Source organism: Malaclemys terrapin, chromosome 9 (genome assembly GCF_027887155.1).
Source record: "Malaclemys terrapin pileata isolate rMalTer1 chromosome 9, rMalTer1.hap1, whole genome shotgun sequence".
Lineage (NCBI taxonomy): Eukaryota > Metazoa > Chordata > Testudines > Emydidae > Malaclemys > Malaclemys terrapin.
The window spans coordinates 49846480-49871302 of NC_071513.1; the positions used below are offsets into that span (position 1 = coordinate 49846480).

The 24823-nt window shown below is 41.7% G+C and overlaps 1 protein-coding gene across 7 annotated transcripts in view; it reads left to right on the top strand.

The window, feature by feature from the left end:
• Window positions 1-24823, top strand: part of FARP2 (FERM, ARH/RhoGEF and pleckstrin domain protein 2) — a 197296-nt gene that overhangs the window by 76100 nt on the left and 96373 nt on the right. For all 7 annotated transcript variants that reach the window (XR_008446209.1, XM_054039883.1, XM_054039877.1 and 4 more), the window contains exons 5-7: window positions 2094-2172; window positions 11083-11180; window positions 15030-15144. Coding sequence is in view for 6 of the 7 variants with exons in the window: in XM_054039883.1 (XP_053895858.1) it covers window positions 2094-2172; window positions 11083-11180; window positions 15030-15144 (292 nt within the window). In the remaining variant the exon portion in view is untranslated. The remainder of the gene's footprint in view (window positions 1-2093; window positions 2173-11082; window positions 11181-15029; window positions 15145-24823) is intronic.

The following is a 24823-nucleotide window of genomic DNA, read 5'->3' on the forward strand; positions in this document are numbered from 1 at the left end:
GCCACAAGGGAGTTCCAGAGGCCCTTCTTTTATCCCTCTGGCTCTCTGCTTATTTAAAGTAGACTGTCTCCAGCCTTCTGGGGCCTGAAAGTGGAAGGATGTGTGAGACGGGTTGGATCACAGAAACCCCCTTGGGAACAGTCACCTGATGTGCCTAGACTACCTCTGAGCATGTTTTCCCTGCCAGCTTGGGACTTCAGGCCCTTGCCTGGTTTGAGCCAGACACGCTTGCCTGCTGCAAACACAGAACCATGTCTGAACCACATCCCCCAAAAGCTGCAGGCTTAACTGAAAACAGCTTAAGAAGTGTTCCTGTCTCCAGCACTCAGCTACCCAACTCCCAGTGGGGTCCAAACCCCAAATAAATCCATTTTTCCCTGTATAAAGCTTATACAGGGTAAATTCATAAATTGTTCGCCCTCTATAACACTGATAGAAAGATATGTGCAGCTGTTTGCTGCTCCCCCCCCCCAGGTATTAATACATACTCTGGGTTATTTAATAAGTAAAAAGTGATTTATTAAATACAAATAGTAGGATTTAAGTGGTTCTAAGCAGACAGAACAAAGTGAATTACCAAGCAAAATAAAATAAAATGCTCAAGTCTAAGCCTAATACAGTAAGAAAGTGATTACAGATGAAATCTCACCCTCAGAGATGTTCCAGTAAGCTTCTTTTACAAACTAATCTCCTTCTAGTCAGGGTCCAGCAATCACTCACCCCCCTGTAGTTACTGTCCTTTGTTCCAGTTTCTTTCAGGTGTCCTTTGGGGCTGGAGAGGCTACCCCTTGAGCCAGCTGAAGACACAATGGAGGGGTCTCCCAGGACTTTATATAGTTTTTCTCTTGTGTGGAAACCCCTCTCTCCCCCTGTGTAGAATCCCAGCTACACGATGGAGTCTTGGAGTCACATGGGCAAATCACATGTCCATGCATGACTTAGTTCTCTACAGGGACGTTCCCAGGAAAGCTCAGATGTGGATTGGCATCTATCAAGGTCCATTGTTCGCCACATACTTCCATTTACTTGAATACTCCTTCACACTATATTGATCAAATCTGCCTTAGGTGCAAACACTTTAAATACAAGCATAGAGCCAACGCTCATAACTTCAGATATAAAAATGATACATGCATACGAATAGGATGAATACATGTAGTAGAACATATCCTTTGCAAAGATATGTTACGTGGCATATCTAGCATAAAACATATTCCAGTTGTCATATTTACATTCATAAGCGTATTTCTATAAAGCGTGTACATCTGGTAGGGATCCCAGTTTCTGTCCCTTGTGTGTGTAAGCCCTGTGGGGGTGAATACGTCTGGGTGGTGGCAATGGTCCTGGGCCCCTTCTTCGGTTAAGAACCTGTCAGGTTTCCTGCTGGCCTCTGTGCAGGTCATTGAAAACTGAAAATTTGGAGGCAGCATAAAATGAAATTGTAAACAGAAACAAGGAACACTAGACCATTTGGACATGGGGAGTTGGCCATAAATTTAAATTTTCTGAAATTTATGCCATTACATGCTCATCTATAATACAAATTATGTAGTTTTTGGTATTGATAGCCCAGGGTGGTAAAATGACACATGGATTGCATTGCGTTATATGAAAATGGTGTTCTGATGATAAAGCATGAGAGTAACAATTAGATAATTATGTCATTATTATCTCAGTGGAATTACTGTAATTCCTTGTAAGATAGTATATATCTATATCTATTAATAAACGTACAATATACTTTTAAAATTAAGATTGCCTAGTGTTCCGATTGGCTGAAGAACATTAAGCCTTTTCTTTGATAATCAGAATGCTAGTATTTAGTAATGGTACAATAAGCAATTGTAATATTCTGATCCAGTGACGACGTCTCTTAATTAGAGGTGACATAGTTTAATGATTTGAAATGCTAAATTCAAAGTTAACACAATATTACTGCTATTGGTAAGATTTTATCATTGTAGGTTATTACAGAACATTCTGTAATTCAAACTGCCTGTTTTGTCTCCTTCATTTAAAATTCTATTGTTATAGGTCCTTTCCTCATTCTATATAGAGATTTGTTTGTAAAACTGTTTAATATTTTTTCATAGGACCAAAGAATACAGTGCTTCGTCTAGCTGTAAAGTTTTTCCCTCCTGACCCTGGTCAGCTGCAAGAGGAGTATACCAGGTAAAATATTTTTCAAAGTAATTAATGTTCGTTAGTGGTTAAAAATATGGAAATGAAGGGAAGACACAAATAAGCTCACCTAAGAGGGTATTTTCTCTGTTATAACAATAAAAGTTAGCTTTTAGGGAAGGTGGGGGAGCATTTCTATTAGAAAGTCACATTTCTAACAGAAATACCTATCTTAATGATTCAGGTGGTAGATGATGCCTGTGGCTGTAAAAACTAGTGAAAGTTTGCATGAATAGATAACGGTGCAAGTCAGCTGGGGCAATTTCTGCCTACCAAACATGTCAATGTGTTACCATTGAAGGAGGCAGTTGTATAGAGGAAATGGTCACTCTTTATATTGTACATTTATAAATAGTTTCTAGAAGGATTAAGTGATAAATGTATTAATAAATGGTTAATTGTCAAATAGTAAGAATCCAACAGGTTAGTAGATTACATCTGTAACAGCTTCTGCTGATATGCTTATCATATTTAGCATGTTACTTATGTCAGATTTTAAAAAGTTAGTAAATAATTGATATCTTAAGCATGTTACTATCTGTAAATGTATCCTGGTCCTGTCCCTTCATCACCAACAGGTAATATGATTGGAGAGTTCTGCCTGTAACAGATCTTTCCCAGGTTGGTTGTAATCTTGTCCATCTGCCTCTCACCAGACCTTTCTTCTGCATCATAGCAGCTGTCTTCCTCCGTCCCACAACTGGCTTCATCTCTCCTTCCTGGTTACCCCCATCTCTCTACAGTTCTCACTACCTCTACCTTCTCCTCTTCCTCTCTTCACTTTGATCTTCTCTTCTCTCCTCTCCTCCTGCCAACACAAATCTAGGTCCCCCATCTGTCTTCTCCTCATAACCCCGTAGTGTAGACCAGGCCTAAGGTTAAGTCGAATTGAACTGCGTTAGGTCGATTTAAAAACGACTATGTCCACACAACCAACCCCGTTCCGTCGACCTAAAGGGCTCTTAAAATCTACTTCTGTACTCCTCCCCGACTAGGGGAGTAGCGCTAAAATCGACTTTGCTATGTTGAATTTGGGGTAGTGCGGATGCAAATCAACAGTATTGGCCTCTGGGAACTATCCCAGAGTGCTCCATTGTGACCGCTCTGGACAGCACTTTGAACTCTGATGCATTAGCCAGGTACATAGGAAAAGCCCCGGGAACTTTTGAATTTCATTTCCTGTTCGGTCAGCATGGCGAGCTCAGCAGCACAGGTGACCATGCAGTCCCTCCGGAATCGTAGAGCTTAGAATGTTTCTACGCTCCCTGTATCCTCTCTGTCCCTGAGGTTATCGCAGATTAGAAGGCGAAAAAAATGCACTCATGATGACATGTTTTCCGAGCTCATGCAGTCCTCCCGCAGTGATAGGGCACAGCTTAATGCATGGAGGCATTCAGTAGCAGAAGCCAGGAAAGAATTAAGTGAGCGTGAAGAGTGGAGGCAGGAGGCGATGCTGAGGCTAATGGGGGAGCAAACGGACATGATGAAGCGTCTGTTGGAGCTGCAGGAAAGCCAACAAGAGCACAGACCCCTGCTTTATCTACTGTATAACTGCCTACCCTCCTCCCCATGTTCCATAGCCTCCTCCAGATGCCCAAGAATGCGGGGGGGGGGGGAAGGGGAGGAGAGGCTCCGGGCACCCAGCCACTCCACTCCAGAGGATGGCCCAAGCAACAGAAGATTGTCATTCAAACACTTTGATTTTTTTGTGTGGCTACAATAAGCAATGTGGCCTTGTCCTTCCCTCCTCCCTCACCCCACCCGGGTTACCTTGTCCATTATCTCTTTTTTTTTTTTTAATAAAGAATGCATGGTTTCAAAACAATAGTTACTTTATTTCGAAGCGGGGAGGGTGGTTGGCTTACAGGGAATTAAAATCAACAAAGGGGGTGGGTTTCCATCAAGGAGAAAAACACACACAACTGTCACACCAAAGCCTGGCCAGCCATGAAACTGGTTTTCAAAGCCTCTCTGATGCGCAGTGCGACTTGCTGTGCTCTTCTAATGATTGCATTGGCTACTTGGATCACAGCAGCCCCCACAGTAGACTTGCCCACAACAGCAGTGGTGACGGTGAGCTGAGCAGGCTCCATGATTGCCGTGGTATGGCATCTGCACGGGTAACCCAGGAAAAAAAGCGTGAAACGATGATCTGCTGTTGCTCTCACAGGGGGAGGGGCAACTGATGACATGTACCCAAAACCACCCGCGACAATGTTTTTGCCCTATGAGGCATTGAGAGCTTAACTCAGAATTCCAATGGGCGGCAGAGACTGCGGGAACTGTGGGATAGCTACCCACAGTCCACTGCTCCGTAAGTCGATGCTAGCCATGGTAGTGAGGATGCACTCCGCCGACTTAATGCTCTTAGTGTCGACATACGCAATTGACTGTATAAAATAGCTTTCTAAAAATCGACTTCTATAAAATTGACCTAATTTTGTAGTGTAGACATACCCTCAGGTGACTCAGGCTTGAAACATGGATTTCATATCAGACTTGAACCTCTCTCTAAGGTTTTGTATCCAGGCTAAATATTGCTGATTTTTTTTTTTCTGCATCTCTAAGGCACAGCCTCTTCTATTCAGCCTGACAGCTAAAAGTCTCATCCGGGATCTCATCATGTCCTGTTTTGGTTACTGTAACATCCATAAAGGAGTGTATGAATAATGCATCAATAAAGGAGTGTATGAATAACAATTGTCTTATAGACCTGGATCTTGGAGTTCTGCCTTAGTGTGTCAGAGTAATTTCCTAAAGGAAGCACTTGCGCACTAGATCCTGTGCTGGATCTCACTGTTGATTTTTGTGTTTTGAGAAAGTTGGCTACCAAGGTAGCAGAAGTCAGAGAACTTGCTGCTGCCTGGGACCTCAGTGTTGTCCTGTTGATACTCAAGGTGCTTCCCTGCGAGCTTCTTTCAGAGTGCTTCTTACTTCATCTCACAGAAGATTGTCTTTCTAGTTGCTGAGACTTCAGCCAGGAGAGAGAGTGAGCTCCAAGCACTTATAGGTGACCCTTCCTACACAGCATTTCATAGGCACAAGACAGTGCTGAAACTTCTACCCCAAGGTGTTCTGAGTTCTATTTCAATCAATTACTCCTGGGGGAATTCTGCACCAAAAAATTGAAAGTTCTGTGCACAATATTTCAAAATTCTGCATGTTTTATTTGTCAAAATAAGGCAATATAATCACTCTGATTTCCATTATTTCGGTAATTTATTTAAACTACAATACAATAGATGGAGAATAGGAGTGGGGAGCATTGGAGGAAATCCCCTTGCCTAATCGTAATGTAGCTAGGTTTGGCCCTTTATTTTTGGTTATTAGTCAACGAATATATGCAGCCACATACTCAGTGTTACATCATAGACAACTGAAGAGCAAATGAGGGCTGGGGAATCAAACTCACAATTTACATTGGCTACTGATCATCTCCAGAAAGGTCAGTAGCAAACAGTTCATGGAGCACATTTTGATAGGAAATTTTTTTCAGTCCAAAAATTTAGACCAGTTCTAATCACGAAAGCCCCATAAGCATTTATAAGGCCCATACTGTCCTTTACACCCCTCTGGCAATGTGAAGGAGCCTTAAAACTTTTACACCTGTTTTATACTCCTGGGAGAATTCAAAAAGACAATGGGAACAATTCACTTAGGCAGGCTGCTACATTCTGCTCTGCCTGAAGGGATAGAGCCTGTCCCACGCCTACCTCCTCAGAAACACTCTGAAGCCCTGCCCCTCCACACCGAGCACCGAGAGTCAATCTCTCTCTCTCTCACATGACTGCCCCGCCCCCCTCCCCTGGCTTTGATTTACGTCTCTACCGAGCCAAGCTGCTGGTGTTGCCGAGAGGGGCGCATGACGGCTCTTGCAGCTTCCCTTTGCTTTCCTGTCAGAAGTCATTTTTCTGTGGGGAAGCAAAGGAATCTGGGGGTAGGGGGGGAGGGATATGAATTCTGCACACGCATAGTGATGCAGAATTCCCCCAGGAGTAAAAATTAGTTAACTTGCCTATGGATGTCTTCATGAAGTTCCACGCTACATCAGGAGGGAAGTTGCATACACTGGATATTTCCAGAGACGTACATTACTTCATAAACAGAACCAAGCTTCTTGGTTATTCTTCTGGGTTATTTCTGGCTATAGTTGGGCAGTCCATAAGGCCAGAATATGGACATCACACAGAATATCTAAGTGGATGACACAATGTATCTTACTGTATCTTACAATTGGCTGGTGCACCTCTCTCACTGAACATGAAGGCTTACTCCATCAGAGCTCAAGTGACATCCTTCCCCTGTTTTAGAAATTTGCCAATTTCTGAACTTGGTAAGGCAGCGATATGGAGTAATCCTCCCCCTCCCCCCGGACTTTTGTCAAGCATTCTACACTGTACCTAGCTGACAGGGTAGATGTCAACTTCAGGAGAGCAGTACTACAATCTCTGTTTGACAGAGGCAGCTGATACTTCTCATCCGACCATCCCGAAGGTGTACTGCTGGCCAGTCACCTACATTGGGATCCACACTGACACAAACTCCGAGTAAAGAATTGTTATTTATCCTGCAGTAACTGCTTCTTTGAGATGTTGGTGTGAATTATGCAACTCACCCTCTATCCCAGGGGTGGGCAAACTTTTTGGCCTGAGGGCCACATCTGTGTATGGAAATTATATGGCGGGTCATGAATGCTCATGAAATTGGGGGTCGGGGTAAGGGAAGGGGTGAGGGCTCTGGCTGGGGATGGGGTCTCGGGTGAGGCAAGAAATGAAGAGTTCAGGGTGCGGGAGAAGGCTCCAGGCTGGGGCAGGGGGTTGGGATGTGGGAGACAGTGAGGGCTTGAGCTGGGGGTGTAGACTCTGGGGTGGGGTTGGGGATTGAGGGGTTTCGGGTGTCGGCAGGTGCTCCAGGCTGGGACCCAGGGGTTCAGAGGGTGGGAGGCGAATCAAGGCTGGGGGGCAGTTCGGTCATGGGACGAGGTCAGGGGTGCAGGCTCCGGGTGGTGCTTACCTCAAGCAGCTCCCAGAAGCAGCGGCATGTCCCCCCTCCGGTTCCTACGTGGAGGCGCCGGCCAGACAGCTCTGGCCATGGCTCCTGGACAATGGAAGCTGCAGAGCCGGCGCTTGGGGCGGGGGCAGTGTGCAGAGCCCCCTGGCTGCCCCTACGTGTAGGAGCCGGAGTGGGGACATGCAGCTGGTTCCAGGAGCCATGCAGAGCCACAGCACGTGTGGAGCAGGGCTAGCCCCCCACCCCACTCCCTGGCAGGAGCTCAAGGGTCGGATTAAAAGGTCTGACGGGCTGGATGTGGCCTGTGGGCTGTAGTTTACCCACCCCTGCTTTATCTCTGCTTTTGGTGACCTCAGCTAACATGCACTTTGAATTGCACAGGAACTGAGGAAGTGTGATGGCCATTCCACCCTTTATGCCTTCGTATAGAACAATGTTTCCCAAACTGTGTTCCACGGAACATTGGTGTTCCGCACGATGTGAATAGGTGTTCCATGAAAGAATCATAATTAAAAAATGAAAATTATTTGTCTTTCGGTTTTACGTGTGTTGGAAGTAAAGATGTTCCTGATGCGCAGTGCATCGTGTGCAACAAAATACTAGCAAACCGTTCATTGGCTCCTGCTAAACTTCATAGGCATTTGGAAATCAAGCATGCTGAATACAAAGACACAGATATAAGTTTTTTCAAGGGGAAGCGTGAATCACTTGGAAATTGTAAACTTTCGATGATTAAAATTGCTAAAACAGACAACAAAAGTGCAACAGAGGCATCTTATCGAGTAAGTTACTGTGTAGCGCTTGCCGGAGAAGCTCACGCTTTTGGAGAAACGCTTATCAAACCTTGCGCAAAAGATATTGTAACATGCATGTTGAGCGAGCAGTCTGGTAAGAAATTTGATACTATACAGTTGTCAAATAATACTGTTGCACGCCGTATTAAAGATCTTGATGATGACATAGAAAAAGAGCTAGTTTTCCGACTGAAAATTTGCCATGCGTATTCATTGTAGCTAGATGAGTCCACTGACATTTCAGGTCTTGCTGTGCTACTAGTATTTGTCCGATATAGATTTAATAATATTATTGAAGAGGACCTGCTCTTATGTGAATCTCTGCAAAGCAACACAACTGGAGAAGAAATATTCAACTGCATCAACAATTTTATCAGAAAGCATGAAATTAGTTGGGGAAAATGTATTGATGTATGTACTGATGGTGCTCGGGCAATGATCGGGAAGATAAAGGGAGCTGTAATGCAAATCATAAACGTGGCACCAGAAAGCACTAAGAGCCATTGTGTTCTACACAGACAAGCACTTGCAGTTAAAAAAATACCAGCATATCTGAAAATTGTGCTTGATGAAGCAGTACAAATTATCAATTTTGTCAGATCTCGACCACTTCAATCCAGGTTATTTAAAATTTTGTGTGAGGAAATGGGTAGTCAGCACAAACAGCTTCTTTTACAGACGGAAGTGAGGTGGCTAGCCAGAGGAAATGTGCTTGTGAGGCTTTTTGAGGTTTGTAGTGAACTACTGGTATTCTTCACTTCAGATAATTCAGGATGGAAAATTTAATGACTGTCTGACAAATTCCTTATGGCTAATGAGACTTGCGTATCTTGCAGATATTTTTGCAAAATTAAATGAAATTAATCTGTCGCTGCAAGGAAAGAATGTGACCATTTTTACTATAATGGATAAAATTTTGTCGTTAAAAAAGAAACTGGAATTCTGGGCATCTTCTGTAGAACAGAATAACTTCGACTGCTTTCCTACAGTACATGAATTTCTGACTGAAATAAATTCTACAGTCCATGAAGAATTTTACAGCACCATTTTACAGCACTTACATGACTTGCAGGCCTCTTTATTAGAATATTTTCCTACAGCTACTGATGATAATGCTTTGGTTCAAAATCCGTTTATAATTACAGCCAAACCAGTCGGCTTTACTGCGCACGATTATGATAGCCTAATTGACGTAATTTCTGACTCTGATTTGAAACAAAAGTTTAAGGATCTTCCGCTGAATAATTTTTGGAGCAGCGTAATAGACGAGTATCCTAATGTGGCTAAACGTGCAGTTCGAGTGGTCCTTCCTTTTGCTACAACTTATTTGTGTGAGCCGGGATTTTCATATTATACTGCAACAAAAACCAAATATAGGAATAGACTTGATGCTGCACCTGACATGAGGATTCAATTTTCCAGCATTATTCCTAATATTAAGCGAATTTGTGATGCTGGAAAATTGAATCCTCATGTCAGGTGCAGCATCAAGTCTATTCCTATATTTGGTTTTTGTTGCAGTATAATAATAATTGGTGTTTCTGCAAAACGCAAAACCACCAATCCCATTAAATCCAAATTTGTATTTCTGTTTATAAACATAGATTTTCCTAGTAAAAATCTAATTTGTTTGGTGTTTGTGTGTGTATATATAAAAACATTTTTTTAAAGTATAACACTGTTTCTAATTTTGACTCTTGCACTTGATTTTTGTACTACTTTATTCGCGCTTTCCAGTTAGAAATTGTTAGTTCAAGTTATTTTAAATTTGTATTTTTGCTTTGTTTTATAAAATAAAATATATTTGAGCATAAATAACATAATTTTTTATTTGAAAACCAAACGATTACAAAATAATATAAGTTTTCCATGGCAAAAAAGTTTGGAAAACGCTGGTATAGAAGCATGAGGAGCCACAGGGCACATGCTCAATCCTGACAGAACTGCTATTCAAAAGACGGTGATCTCTTGCACAGGAGATACATGTGCACCTACAATGGGCTCTACACTGACTACATCAAAGAACCTTAATTATTCTAATATAAATAATTGGTGTTTTCCCCAACTGTAAATTAAGAGTAATGTGTATCTTGCAGGTTTTGTGATTGATCAACAAGGAAACTGATTTTAGAATTTTTTTGAAGTGGAAAGTCAGTTAGTCTGTTTCCATTCCAAGTAAAGCTTCTATACAAAGTCCCAAACCATCTGAACAGTGGTCTGAAGGATGGGCTAAGCAGTTAAATTAAAGACTCCGATGTTACTCCCATAGAATGAATAGCAAGTCAGTCTGTGGGTTTGATGGCTGAGGTTACAAAGGTTTATTATCAATTCTTAAAACAGAGATTGGGGGTAAAAATGCACTTATCTCCGGGTACGCACTGTTGGGCCAAGATGATTTGCCTACCACATAAGGGCAGGGATGGGGGAAGGAAGGACAGACAGACAAGTTATTAGAACACAAGTATTACGCCAGCAGACTCACCTATTGCATTCAGTCCCATTTTTCCACAACTTCTGGTAAATTGGCTTGCCCAAAGTTTTTTACTCACTGAACAGTCCATAGTTTCTTTAAATAGGCAAGCTCCAGCCAAAGTCTTAAGTCCAATATCCTCTTTCCCCAGTGCTGTATCTTCTCAGGCTGAGTTAGAAGTTTTATAGGACCCCAGACTCCTCCTACTCTCTGCATACTTTGCTAATAAGATATTAGTAGCCATGCACCTCCCCCACTGTGTGGGTAGGTGAAATCTTTTGAACCATGACCGAGATCTAATCTTGAGGTCGAAACAAACTTTCTAAAACCTGCTTTCTGAAAAGCCAAGCTTTTCAAAGAGCTTGGCTTTTCCTTTCTTTGGTTCCCCTGTGACAGTTGACTCCATCGCACTGTTAAATTGCTTTATGTGGCCAGATTGGTTAGGGATTTGACGTAGCTATGTTATGTACTTCTTTTTTAATTTTATGTGATTGTCATTGAGAAATGAAGAGTTCTGTTTTATGTACTTTTTGAAGAATATTTGTAGAAGCTGCTTATTGTGTAAGTAGTGTTGAGTTGTTTTCTTTAGCTCATCAAAAGATTATACTCTTCACTCTTCCTTTGTAGGTATCTGTTTGCATTACAAATCAAAAGAGACTTGGCAGAGGAACGACTAACCTGCAGTGACAACACAGCAGCTCTGATCATCTCTCATCTTCTGCAGTGTTAGTATGTTGGCTATCCTAGCATAAACTGATGTTGCCACTGTTAAACTGAACTAGCTCATGTAGCAGTGCACACAAAGCATTATCTGCATGTCAATAATTAAAAAAAACAAAAACAAAAAAACCCAAACAAACAAACCCCTAAAACAAGTATTTTCTATTTCACAAGTCTAATATTGATAAATTTAATTGGTTAATCTTTAACCTTTTGCATACTGGATGATCACCATGTATTTAACACAATGAGGATTGGCCAATTTTCATGGGGTTGGGAAGGAGGCCACTTTGGAGTTTTGTGCTTAAAAGCAATATAGTTTTGGCTGCTGGAAGGTGGGGCTGAGTCAAGACTCTTACCTGTTGTAACTCTCACCTGGCTCTCCTCCCAGTGCCAGTAAGCTTGCTCATTTTCTGGCCTGCCCTTCTTATCTGCCTTAATTCCTCCCAATGCCAGTTTCCAAATCAACTTCAGGCTACAAGGCAGCGTACATATGGAGGGCAGGCAGAAAGTGGAGGGAATTGGAGCAGGAGTCTGGCAACACAAGAAAACAGGTCCGATAGTGAGAATATCGTCCTTCTGGGGAAGGACTTGTTGCTAGGAAGAGTTAGAGAGAAGGGAGAATTGGAAAGGCAGGTGGTGGGCTCCTGTTTGGAAGTGAGGGTGGAGGCTGAATGGACTTGGTTTCTGTTTAGGACCCTCAAGATGCTTGCCCTGAGGGCCCTAAGGCCAGATTTTCAAAGGCATTTAGGTGCCAAAATAGTATTGAAAATCTGGCCCTAAGGATTAAAAGAGACAAGCAATGACATTTATTTACAGATCTTAAATGTAAGACAAAGGGGGATAAATTCTTCCTTTCTCCCTGCCCCCCCAAACCAAAAATGTTTAAGAAACAGACACAATAATAAAATATGACTCCACTTATTGGAAGGCCAAACCTATCTTACATAATGTCCAATGATTTGTGCTATGAAAACTTGCCAAGGATTTTCTAGCACATACTTGTGTTTTTGAGAGAACTTCAAATCAACATGGAACAGCTGAGTAAGTATCAACATCTGTGGCCACGTTTCAGGAGTGAATCTTAGGATGCTAGAAAAGCAAAGGTGACAAAGGAATATAAATATTTAGGGCTTAATATATTTACAAGATGATCCTGTTTAAAACTTCTTGGTTTTATAGGTCAACCTAATTTTAAACAAGATACTTTCATGGTATTTTTCATAACTATTTTTTAAAAATCAGAGGGGTAGCCGTGTTAGTCTGAATCTGTAAAAAGCAACAGAGGGTCCTGTGGCACCTTTAAGGCCTGGTCCACACTAACCCCCCATTTCGAACTAAGGTACGCAAATTCAGCTACGTTAATAACGTAGGTGAATTTGAAGTACCTTAGTTCGAACTTACCGCGGGTCCAGACGCGGCAGGCAGGCTCCCCCGTCGATGCCGCGTACTCCTCTTGCCAAGCTGGAGTACTGGCGTTGACGGTGAGCACTTCTGGGATCGATCCGGGATCGATTTATCGCGTCTAAATCGATCCCAGAAGATCGATTGCTTACCGCTGGACCCGGAGGTAAGTGTAGACCTACCCTAAGATTAACAGAAGTATTGGGAGCATAAGCTTTCGTGGGTAAGAATCTCACTTCTTCAAATGCAAGTAATGGAAATCTCCAGAGGCAGGTATAAATTAGTATGGAGATACCGAGGTTAGTTCAATCAGGGAGGGTGAGGCGCTCTGCTAGCAGTTGAGGTGTGAACACCAAGGGAGGAGAAACTGCTTCTGTAGTTGGATAGCCATTCACAGTCTTTGTTTAATCCTGATCTGATGGTGTCAAATTTGCAAATGAACTGGACCTCAGCAGTTTCTCTTTGGAGTCTGGTCCTGAAGTTTTTTTGCTGTAAGATGGCTACCTTTACATCTGCTATTGTGTGGCCAGGGAGGTTGAAGTGTTCTCCTACAGGTTTTTGTATATTACCATTCCTGATATTTGACTTGTGTCCATTTATCCTCTTGTGTAATGACTGTCCAGTTTGGCCAATGTACATAGCAGAGGGGCATTGCTGGCATATGATGGCATATATAACATTGGTGGACGTGCAGGTGAATGAGCCGGTGATGTTGTAGCTGATCCGGTTAGGTCCTGTGATGGTGTTTCTGGTGTAGATATGTGGGCAGAGTTGGCATCGAGGTTTGTTGCATGGTTGGTTCCCGAGTTAGAGTTGTTATGGTGCGGTGCGTGGTTGCTGGTGAGAATATGCTTAAGGTTGGCGGGTTGTCTGTGGGCAAGGACTGGCCTGCCTCCCAAGGTCTGTGAAAGTGAGGGATCATTGTCCAGGATGGGTTGTAGATCACTGATGATGCGTTGGAGAGGTTTAAGCTGAGGACTGGAGGTGATGGCCAGTGGAGTTCTGTTGGTTTCTTTTTTGGGCCTGTCTTGTAGCAGGAGGCTTCTGGGTATACGTCTGGCTCTGTTGATTTGTTTCTTTATTTCCTTGTGTGGGTATCGTAGTTTTGAGGAATGCTTGGTGAAGATCTTGTAAGTGTTGGCCTCTGTCTGAGGGGTTGGAGCAGATGCGATTGTACCTCAGTGCTTGGCTGTAGACGATGGATCGTGTGGTGTGACCGGGGTGGAAGCTGGAGGCATGAAGGTAGGCGTAGTGGTCGGTGGGTTTTCGGTATAGGGTGGTGTTAATGTGGCCATCGCTTATTTGTACGGTGGTGTCTAGGAAGTGGACCTCCCGTGTAGATTGGTCCAGGCTGAGGTTGATGGTGGGGTGGAAGCTGTTTAAATCAAGGTTGAATTCTTTCAGGGTCTCCTTCCCATGGGTCCAGATGATGAAGATGTCATCAATATAGCGTAGGTAGAGAAGGGGCATGAGTGGACGAGAGCTGAGGAAGCGTTGTTCCAGGTCAGCCATAAAAATGTTGGCATATTGTGGGGCCATGTGGGTGCCCGTACTGGTGCCACTGGTCCGGAGGTATATATTGTCACCAAATTTGAAATAATTGTGCGTGAGGATAAAGTCACAGAGCTCAGCAATAAGTTGTGCTGTGTCATCATCAGGGATACTGTTCCTGACAGCTTGTATTCCAATGGCACCTCACCCTCCCTGATTGAACTAACCTCATTATCTCCATACTGATTTATACCTGCTTCTGGAGATTTCCATTACTTGCACCTGAAGAAGTGAGGTTCTTATCCACGAAAGCTTATGCTCCCAATACTTCTGTTAGTCTTAAAGGTGCCATAGGACCCTCTGTTGCTATTTTTTTTTAAATTCTGATGTTTTTATAGCAATCCTTTTTGAAGCTTAAATTGAAATATGTGTATCATGATTCTACAAAACTTCTCTGAGCTTGTCTACACAGAAATTGCATTGGTTTAACTTAAATCTGTTTAAAACTAATTTTAATTAAAAGGTGTAAAGCCCTATGTGGACATTCATCAGTTTAAACCTGGTTTAAATCTGTATAGTTTGCACCTGTAAATTACTGGTGCAAGCTAAACACCAAGTTACATTTAAACTGCTCTGCAGCTTTGTGTGTAGACCACACTTAAGTCCCAACCACGGCTTCCTAATTCACAGTATTGGAAGGAATTAGTCTGATATGACTTTTTAGAAATAAAGGTAACTCATTGATTGATAGTTTGTTCCTGTCTCTTATGGAAAAAAACCCATGTGAAAACTTGTAGCTGTGGGAATGCCAATAAATGTAATCGTAAAAACAAATAGGTTAAAGTACTATGTAAACGGTATTTTATAGAAAAGTTAGAATTGAGGATTATTAACTTTATTTTCTTTACTAAAGTATTGTTTCTTTAAATTCTGACATGTTCTATTACTTTTTATCATAGCGGAGATTGGGGATTTTGATGAATCTGGGGATCGTGATCACCTAAAAACAAACCAATACTTGCCAAACCAGGAAAGAGTACAAGGAAAGATACTGGAGTTTCACAGGAAGCACTTGTAAGTGCAGATTATTGGTGGGCTTTTTGGAAATGTTATAGTATTACAGCATATTGGTGAAACAGTGCAGGAAAATTAGAAAGATGATAATTGTTTGATCGAGTTCAAATATCATGGTGATGGGGGCAGTAAAAGAATCTAGATGCAGGAGCACGGAGTTAGGCCTCATCTACAGCTAAACCCCCCCCAGTTTTTAACCCCCCAAAATACTTATTTATGTGTTTAAAAAGTTCTAGCACAGTTTGATCTAATCGTAGTGTAAATAATGCCAAACTGACACGGAACACCTTTCCCCAGGAGACTGAAGTACAGGCCATTTACAATTTTACACATGCTTGCTTCTTTATATAGACGGCATAAGCTAAATGCTGTTGGTAGGTGAAAGCAAAACCACGATAATGGCATCAATTTATACGCTAAACCTTGCCAAATACAGTATATTACAGCAACCTCATTAGTGGTCACTCATACAAGGTGCATTTTTTCTTTTAACTGCTATTCATTTTTGTTAGACAAATTAAGTCTCATTAGATCTAATGTTTTTAATTTTGCAGGAGGTAGGGAGAAATAAGGAGGGTGAAAACATTCTGTTCACCTGCAATAACTTTACAATACAGTTTTAATACTGTATGCATTATCATGATGGCCTTCTTTGCTAAAGACCTTATGGTCTGAGTAGTAATGTTTTTAAACTAATTCCTTTTCTATTTTAATTTCTTTAAGTATTTTATAGTTTGTGTAAGACTGTCCCAGAATTTCCAGTTGCAGAATATAATTTCCACTTGCCACTGGTTACATAGGGCCTTGTTTATAATTCAGTAATTATAAATAAATTCCATAGTATGGATATTTTATACTCTGTGAAGTATGAAGAGAATATCTTTCATTGGGTTAATGAAAATTGGGCTAATGAAATTTAATTTAGCCAAATTGTAAGGATTTAATAAAATGTAATATGCGCATTCACCCTGGATTATATTAAACAATAAAACATACCATTCCTTATCATTACATTGGTACAGCACCTGGTGTGTGTGCAGTACAAGTTGAAAACTGCTACTGATTCAGCACTGTCTCGAGATTTCATTGCATGTGTGTGGATAACAAATAGTGAAATTTTGGTTTTCATAGGTATGGTTATGGAATGATTTGTGAAGGAGTATGTTGAAGGAAGCAGGGCTCTTAAGGAGTCCTACCTACTTTTGTATGATACATAAAGGTATATGTAGAATGAGAAAATGGTTTGTTTTTTATTCCTATCCTATCTCCTAGAACTGGAAGGGACCTTGAAAGGTCATAGAGTCCAGCCCCCTGCCTTCACTAGCAGGACCAACTACTGATTTTACCCCAGATCCCTAAGTGGCCCCTCAAGGACTGAACTCACAACCCTGGGTTTAGCAGGCCAATGCTCAAACCACTGAGCTATTATTGATTGTACATATTGCACAGAGCAAAGCATTCTACTGCTGTATAGCAAATAAATGAATATTATGGAATTTCTTTACTGTATTTTTCTTTTTTTAAATGTAAGAAATATTGTTTTTAAAAAGTCCCTACTTTTAAAAGAATGTTAATGTTGCAAAATGAAACAGGCAAATTAGGAAATGACAAAATTAAGGTTACTTGTGCAATTTTGGTTAGAAATTTTAAATCTCCATCCTTTCCTGGAAAATGTTTGTGTAATAGATGTAATCTGGAAGCATTTGCACATCTAAAAATAAGAGTGACATCCTTCCATTTCCTTTCCCTTATCTCATTGGTGTTGGGGATCCTTCATCTTTTTAGTCTGATTTGTGAAGTTTCCACATTTTCCCGCAGTTTACACACATCTCATCATTTTCCTTTGAAGGAGGGAGACCTGAATAGACAACGGAAACCTGATCTCCTTTATGGCAGCACACAGCACTAGCCTTCTTTTCTGTTCTCTTGATTTCTCTTTTCACCTTTGTCCTTCATTTTTATTCCCCTCCTTTTTCCTCCTTCTCAGCTTCTCTTATTTTTAGTGTTTCAATATGAGAGATGATTTGTTCTTCCATGACACTGACGTTTGAATTAGCTTTTCTGGTGGCAACACTTCTGGTCTGACAAGGAAGAATGAACTGTTACTGACAGGTTGGAGTGTCTCCAGGTTTTTTGGCTTTCCTCTACTGCTACATATTATTTCCTTTCTCAGTTTCAAGTCTCCTGCATTTGCAGCTTCTGCTCTGCCTTTACTTGCCTGGCCCTATTCTGAGTACTACATTTCTCTGCAGTATATCCAATAGGCAATTTCAGTTTGTCTTTATATAACTTAATATACCACAAGGCTCTATTCAGTATGTGGATGTGAAAGTCAGAGCATGTTGTGTACACCTACTTGGATAATGCTTAATTTCTTCAGGCTGATATTGTGTGATATTGTCCATGACTAGGACGGCTAAGTACTATGGTAATATAAATCATTAATACATGAGTTCACCCCACCTGATAAAACCAGTAGAATAATACAGTGCAACATGAAATCGAAGCAGTGATTCCAACAGCAGTTCTAGATTAAAAGGAAAATAAATGTTTTCACTGTGATAGAATTTTAAAGCTTATATTGTGCTTCTTAAAATGAGTGATTAATTTTTTGTGTGTAAAATATGGCTTCTACATTTAATCTTTCAGATCTGTTTACTCAGTGCCAAAATAGTGTCTTAATGGTACAGCTCTGTAGATGTGTGCCTCTCAAGATCCAAAGTTGACCACTTTATATTCTAGTATACCTAAAGACCCCAAATAGGGATTAGACTTCTCTTGTACTAGGCATTATACAAACAACACAAGGCCAGTTCCTGCCTCAGAGAGTTCACAATTTAGGATTTAAACAATACACAATAAGTGAATATATCAATTTTGTGGCTGGAGGGTGGAAGAGAACAAGGTGACAGCAGAAGAGCCACAGTGGTCTTGGTCTCGAGTGGTCATCAGGCTAACCAGTACCTGACCCTTGTAACAGACTTATCTTGTGCTAAAGCCAGCCTCATCGAGGTATCTTTGGAAATAGGTTGTGAATATAGATCCTTGTGCAGAATCTGAAATTCTACTTTTCTCACCAATGCAATTTCTAAATATGCAATGCTTTTGCCTCTTCAAGCCAAAAATCTAAATTAATTGTAGGTTTTAAAAACTATATAAAGCACGGGACACTTATCAGTATCTGGATTAGAGTTTGATCTTCCCTATTACTGTATGGATGTTGTGATAATAAATATTGTCTCCATATGGATCCAGCTATAAGGAAACCTTGCATTGAGACCTTCTGTACTGAAGGCAGTTCTTGTTGGAAAATACCTTTAATAGGCAGGTTGTCTTCCATTGACTTGGGGAAGCCTAAGTAGATTTATCTACTTAATGGATGAACAAAATTAGACCAGATTGTTTTCAGACCAGTCTGTGCAGATTAGTCTACAGCAAACATCGGAGGATAATTACTTTGAAACTGCTTCTCATTTATAAATGTTTTCTGTGCAGTATGAGCTGCTTGTCTTCATTCCTAGTATTCCCCACTTTAGAAAGTTCCTTGTATTGTAGGTGCAGGCAGTTTTTTAAAAATTCTGTTCTTTCTGACAGGTATTATGCTCTTAACTTTATTAGATAAATTTGAATAGTTAACCTCTGGCGGTTTTTATATGTAATAAAATAGTACTCAAGTTACTCACCTGAGTTTGTGCCTAGAAGTTTTATTGGACATATTCCAAATTCTTCAGCCACCATGTTGTACCACATTTCTGTAATTTTATTTTTTACATAAAGCCCTAACATCCTCTTTCTGAGATTGTGGCATTACACCAGGAATGAGTTTGGCTCATTGTGTTATACACTCTATGCTTGAAGTTGTGTAATGTGTGAATTTATGGCCAAAATTTATATTTCCAGCCTTTTATCACTTATCCCACAGAGATGCAACTTAGGCCTTATCTGCTCACAAAAGTCATACTGTTGTAATTATACTTTGTATATAAAGTTTATTTGGCTACATCATACTCAAATTTGATGAAAAACACGATATAGACTACATCTTTGACAATACTGAACTCCATTTGAACCCCTGAAATTTTTGTAATTGGGGGAAAAAATCTTTTCAGCCTTTGCCGTTGTGAAGATCAATATTTTTTCAAAGTTAATACAGAATAAAAGCAGGATTCAGAGTTGTAGCCATGTTAGTCTATATCAGCAAAAACAACGAGGAGTACTAGTGGCACCTTAGAGACTAACACATTTATTATGCTAATTTCCCCCTACTGTTATTCACACCTTCTTGTCAACTGTTTGAAATGGGCCACCCTGATTACCACTACAAAAGTGATTTTTTTCATCCTGTTGATAATAGTCCACTTTAATTGAATTTCTCGACCCCCCCACTTGGTAAGGTAACTCCCATCTTTTCATGTACTGTTCTATATATCTTCCTACTGTATTTTCCACTCCCTGGATCTGATGAAGTCTGTTTTAGCCCACAAAAGCTTATGCCCAAATAAATTTGTTAGTCTCTAAGGTGCCACAAGTACTCGTTGTTCTTACAGAATAAAGCAGTAGAAACTATACTGAATGTTTTAACCACCTTGTACTCACCCAGAACCTGTGTGGCACAATGATTTTCCAGTATGTAACCATTTGTAAGAGTCAGAGAATCATGATTCCTGCAGTACTTGTTCATATTTAAAAGGATTGCATTCTGAATGTGTTCTATGGTTGTACTGGTATTAATTTTAAAGATGGTCCATACATGCAGTTAAGAGGTCCCTATTTCCATAAATTCTACTTTAATTATTAATAATTCATCTGGACATGTTCAACAGAAAAACATTAGTTTTTAGAAATAGAACAAAGATGTCTGGTCTTAATGGTAACTCTATAAACTGTTAGGAGTAGGCATCTAAAAAAAAAAAGGCTAGAAGAAGGAAAGGGTATTGCAGGAAAATATTATTAATTTATTTAATGCTCCATGTTATACTTGGTACAGGATAGTATACAAAAATAGACAGATCATACCCTAAATAGCATATAGTCTATTCTAAACTAATTGAATGTCTATTACGGGGGGGAGAGCTGTTCCCTGGGTAAATTTTTTTCTAAAAGCATGTTTTAACATGGCATACATAAATACAGCCTGTACTGGGGCTAGTCAGTTCTAAGCAAAAATTGCTGAGTTCCTTTATTTTTCCCAGCTCTCTACCCTTCCTCCATCATCCAGTTTCTTTCCATTAAACTGTTGTATGAAAAATTCCATTTGTTGCCCTTTTTTGTATGCAGTGCACTAATGTAGATGGCAAAAACAGCACTTTATCAGAAATAGTGCTATAGTAATCGCGAGATCTTTTAGCATAGTGTTATGTTGCCGAACCTCTACATTTTGAGGTTGCCTTTGTCAGACAGTTACACCAAACTCCTATTATAATCAGACCCTTGCGTATTCTGCAGCACTGTGGGACTAAATTGTGTGGCAAGAACTCCTAAATTCCATGGCAATGTTCTTTTTATTCTGGCTTTGTGAAATATCCTTAATTCCTATCTCCATGAGGGTTGTCACCCTCAAACTCACAAACTATGATTTACAGTTGAAAACACTAATTTGATGTAAATTTGGCGGTCATTATTTTTAGCAAAGGTTACTCTTGAAGACCCTGTTCTTCACTGTTTTCTGGGCAGTCCACATCTATGGGTCTCAGCAGTTAAAATGTTGTCCAGGTGGCCTTGCTCAATAGCTCCTTACCTCAGTATGTATCATGGAAATTGGGAGCTTGAAGCCAACTTCAGTATCTCATCTTCTCTGCTCCCATGGTATTGTCTATCTATTGTAGTGTTCATCCTGGCAAGCTCCGGTGAACAGTCTACACTTTAGGTTCCACCCACTCCCTGGCAGCAAGCTAGACTTGACTTGTTTTCCTGATGCCCTGCTGCTGTGCTCTATGGAAGGGTATGCTGAAATCCAATTGACTCCCCTGGTAGGGAAAGATGGAAAACGAGAAGGTGCAGGCATGTTTTGGCAGTGCAGGAAGATGAGGGGGACAATTCCATGGCAAAAAACATGCTGAATTCTGTGACTGCGGCATCATGAAGTCTGATGGCAAGTCACACCTCTCTGAACTATTATTTCAGGCTCCTTGCAAACTCAGAAAGTTTGCAAACTCCATTGGTTTTCACCATTATCTAAGCAACTGTAAGGGGTATAAATGTGATATTTTTAAAAAAGAGACCTAGGGTTTTGGATTCTGTGGCAGTGGGTAAATTCTATGACCATAGAATGCATAGGGTCTGATTATATTAGGTTTTCCTAGATTTTTTTTTATTTAAATGAAGTGCATATGCTTCGAATGATACTGCCAAGAATGACCTTGAGCGGATCACTGCAGACTACATGGCTCTGGGAAGAAGGATAAAGGAGTTTGAGGCGCAAGTGGTGGTCTCGTCCATCCTCCCTGTGCAAGGAAAAGGCCTGGGTAGAGACCGTCGAATCGTGGAAGTCAACGAATGGCTACGCAGGTTGTGTCGGAGAGAAGGCTTTGAATTCTTCGACCATGGGGTAGTGTTCCAAGAAGGAGGAGTGCTAGGCAGAGACGGGCTCCACCTAACGAAGAGAGGGAAGAGCGTCTTCGCCAGCAGGCTGGCTAACCTAGTGAGGAGGGCTTTAAACTAGGTTCACTGGGGGAAGGAGACCAAAGCCCTGAGGTAAGTGGGGAAATGGGATCCTGGGGGGAAGCACAAGCAGGAGAGCGCAAGAGGGGAGGACTCCTGTCTCATACTGAGAAAGAGGGACGATTGATGAGTTATCTTAAGTGCCTATACACAAATGCAAGAAGCCTGGGAAACAAGCAGGGAGAACTGGAAGTCCTGGCACAGTCAGGGAACTATGATGTGATTGGAATAACAGAGACTTGGTGGGATAACTCACATGACTGGAGTACTGTCATGGATGGATCTAAACTGTTCAGGAAGGACAGGCAGGGCAGAAAAGGTGGGGGAGTTGCATTGTATGTAAGAGAGGAGTATGACTGCTCAGAGCTCCGGTATGAAACTGCAGAAAAACCTGAGAGTCTCTGGATAAAGTTGAGAAGTGTTAGCAACAAGAGTGATGTCGTGGTTGAAGTCTGCTATAGACCACCAGACCAGGGGGATGAGGTGGACGAGGCTTTCTTCTGGCAACTAGCAGAAGTTGCTCGATCGCAGTCCCTGGTTCTCATGGGAGACTTTAATCACCCTGATATCTGCTGGGAGAGCAATACAGCCATGAACAGAAAATCCAGGAAGTTTTTGGAAAGTGTAGGGGACAATTTCCTGGTGCAAGTGCTGGAGGAACCAACTAGGGCCAGAGCTTTTCTTGACCTGCTGCTCACAAACAGGGAAGAATTAGTAGAGGAAGCAAAAGTGGATGGGAACCTGGGAGGCAGTGATCATGAGATGGTCGAGTTCAGGATCCTGACACAAGGAAGAAAGGAGAGCAGCAGAATACGGACCCTGGACTAGAGAAAAGCAGACTTTGATTCCCTCAGGGAACAGATGGGCAGGATCCCCTGGATGAATAACATAAAGGGCAAAGGGGTCCAGGAGAGCTGGCTGTATTTTAAAGAATCTTTATTGCAGTTTCAGGAACAAACCATCCCCATGTGTAGAAAGAATAGAAAATATGGCAGGCGACCAGCTTGGCTAAACAGTGAAATCCTTGCTGATCTTAAACGCAAAAAAGAAGCTTACAAGAAGTGGAAGATTGGACAAATGACCAGAGAGGAGTATAAAAATATTGCTCAGGCATGCAGGAGTGAAATCAGGAAGGCCAAATCACACTTGGAGTTGCAGCTAGCAAGAGATGTTAAGAGTAACAAGAAAGGTTTCTTCAGGTATGTTAGCAACAAGTAGAAAGTCAAGGAAAGTGTGGGCCCCTTACTGAATGAGGGAGGCAACCTAGTGACCGAGGACGTGGAAAAAGCTAATGTACTCAATGCTTTTTTTGCCTCTGTCTTCACGAACAAGGTCAGCTCCCAAACTGCTGCACTGGGCAGCACAATATGGGGAGAAGGTGACCAGCCCTCTGTGGAGAAAGAAGTGGTTCGGGACTATTTAGAAAAACTGGATGTGCACAAGTCCAAGGGGCCGGATGCGCTGCATCCGAGGGTGCTAAAGGAGTTGGCGGATGAGATTGCAGAGCCATTAGCCATTATTTTTGAAAACTCATGGCAATCGGGGGAGGTCCTGGATGACTGGGAAAAGGCTAATGTAGTGCCCATCTTTAAAAAAGGGAAGAAGGCGGATCCGTCGAACTACAGGCCAGTCAGCCTCACCTCAGTACCTGGAAAAATCATGGAGCAGGTCCTCAAGGAATCAATTATGAAACACTTAGAGGAGAGGAAAGTGATCAGGAACAGTCAGCATGGATTCACCAAGGGGAAGTCGTGCCTGACTAACCTAATTGCCTTCTATGATGAGATAACTGGCTCTGTGGATGAGGGGAAAGCAGTGGATGTGTTATTCTTTGACTTTAGCAAAGCTTTTGATATGGTCTCCCACAGTGTTCTTGCCGCCAAGTTAAAGAAGTATGGGCTGGATGAATGGACTATAAGGTGGATAGAAAGCTGGCTAGATCGTTGGGCTCAACGGGTAGTGATCAATGGCTCCATGTCTAGTTTTCAGCCGGTTTCAAGGGGAGTGCCCCAAGGGTCAGTCCTGGGGCCGGTTTTGTTTAATATCGTTATTAATGAGAGTGCAGTCCACACCATCCTCCAGCAAGTTTGCAGATGACACTAAACTAGGAGGCGTGGTAGATACACTAGAGGGTAGGGATCGGATACAGAGGGACCTAGACAAATTAGACGATTGGGCCAAAAAAAACCTGATGAGGTTCATCAAGGACAAGTGCAGAGTCCTGCACTTAGGACGGAAGAATCCCATGCACTGCTACAGACTAGGGACCGAATGGCTAGGTAGCAGTTCTGCAGAAAAGGACCTAGGGGTCACAGTGGATGAGAAGCTGGATATGAGTCAACAGTGTGCTCTTGTTGCCAAGAAGGCTAATGGCATTTTGGGCGGTATAAGTAGGGGCCTTGCCAACAGATCGAGGAACGTGATCATTCCCCTTTATTCGATATTGGTGAGGCCTCATCTAGAATACTGTGTCCAGTTTTGGGCCCCACACTACAAGAAGGATGTGGAAAAATTGGAAAGAGTCCAGCGGAGGGCAACAAAAATGATTAGGGGGCTGGAGCACATGACTTATGAGGAGAGGCTGAGGGAACTGGGATTGTTTAGTCTCCAGAAGAGAAGAATGAGGGGGGATTTGATAGCAGCCTTCAACTACCTGAAGGGGGGTTCCAAAGAGGATGGAGCTCGGCTGTTCTCAGTGGTGGCAGATGACAGAACAAGGAGCAATGGTCTCAAGTTGGAGTGGGGGAGGTCCAGGTTGGATATTAGGAAACACTATTTCACTAGGAGGGTGGTGAAGCACTGGAATGCGTTACCTAGGGAGGTGGTGGAGTCTCCTTCCTTGGAGATTTTTAAGGCCCAGCTTGACAAAGCCCTGGCTGGGATGATTTAGTGGGAATTGGTCCTGCTTTGAGCAGGGGGTTGAACTAGATGACCTCTTGAGGTCCCTTCCAACCCTGATATTCTATGATTCTATGAATATACTGTATACTTAATTTCATACAATGTTATCTGGATAATT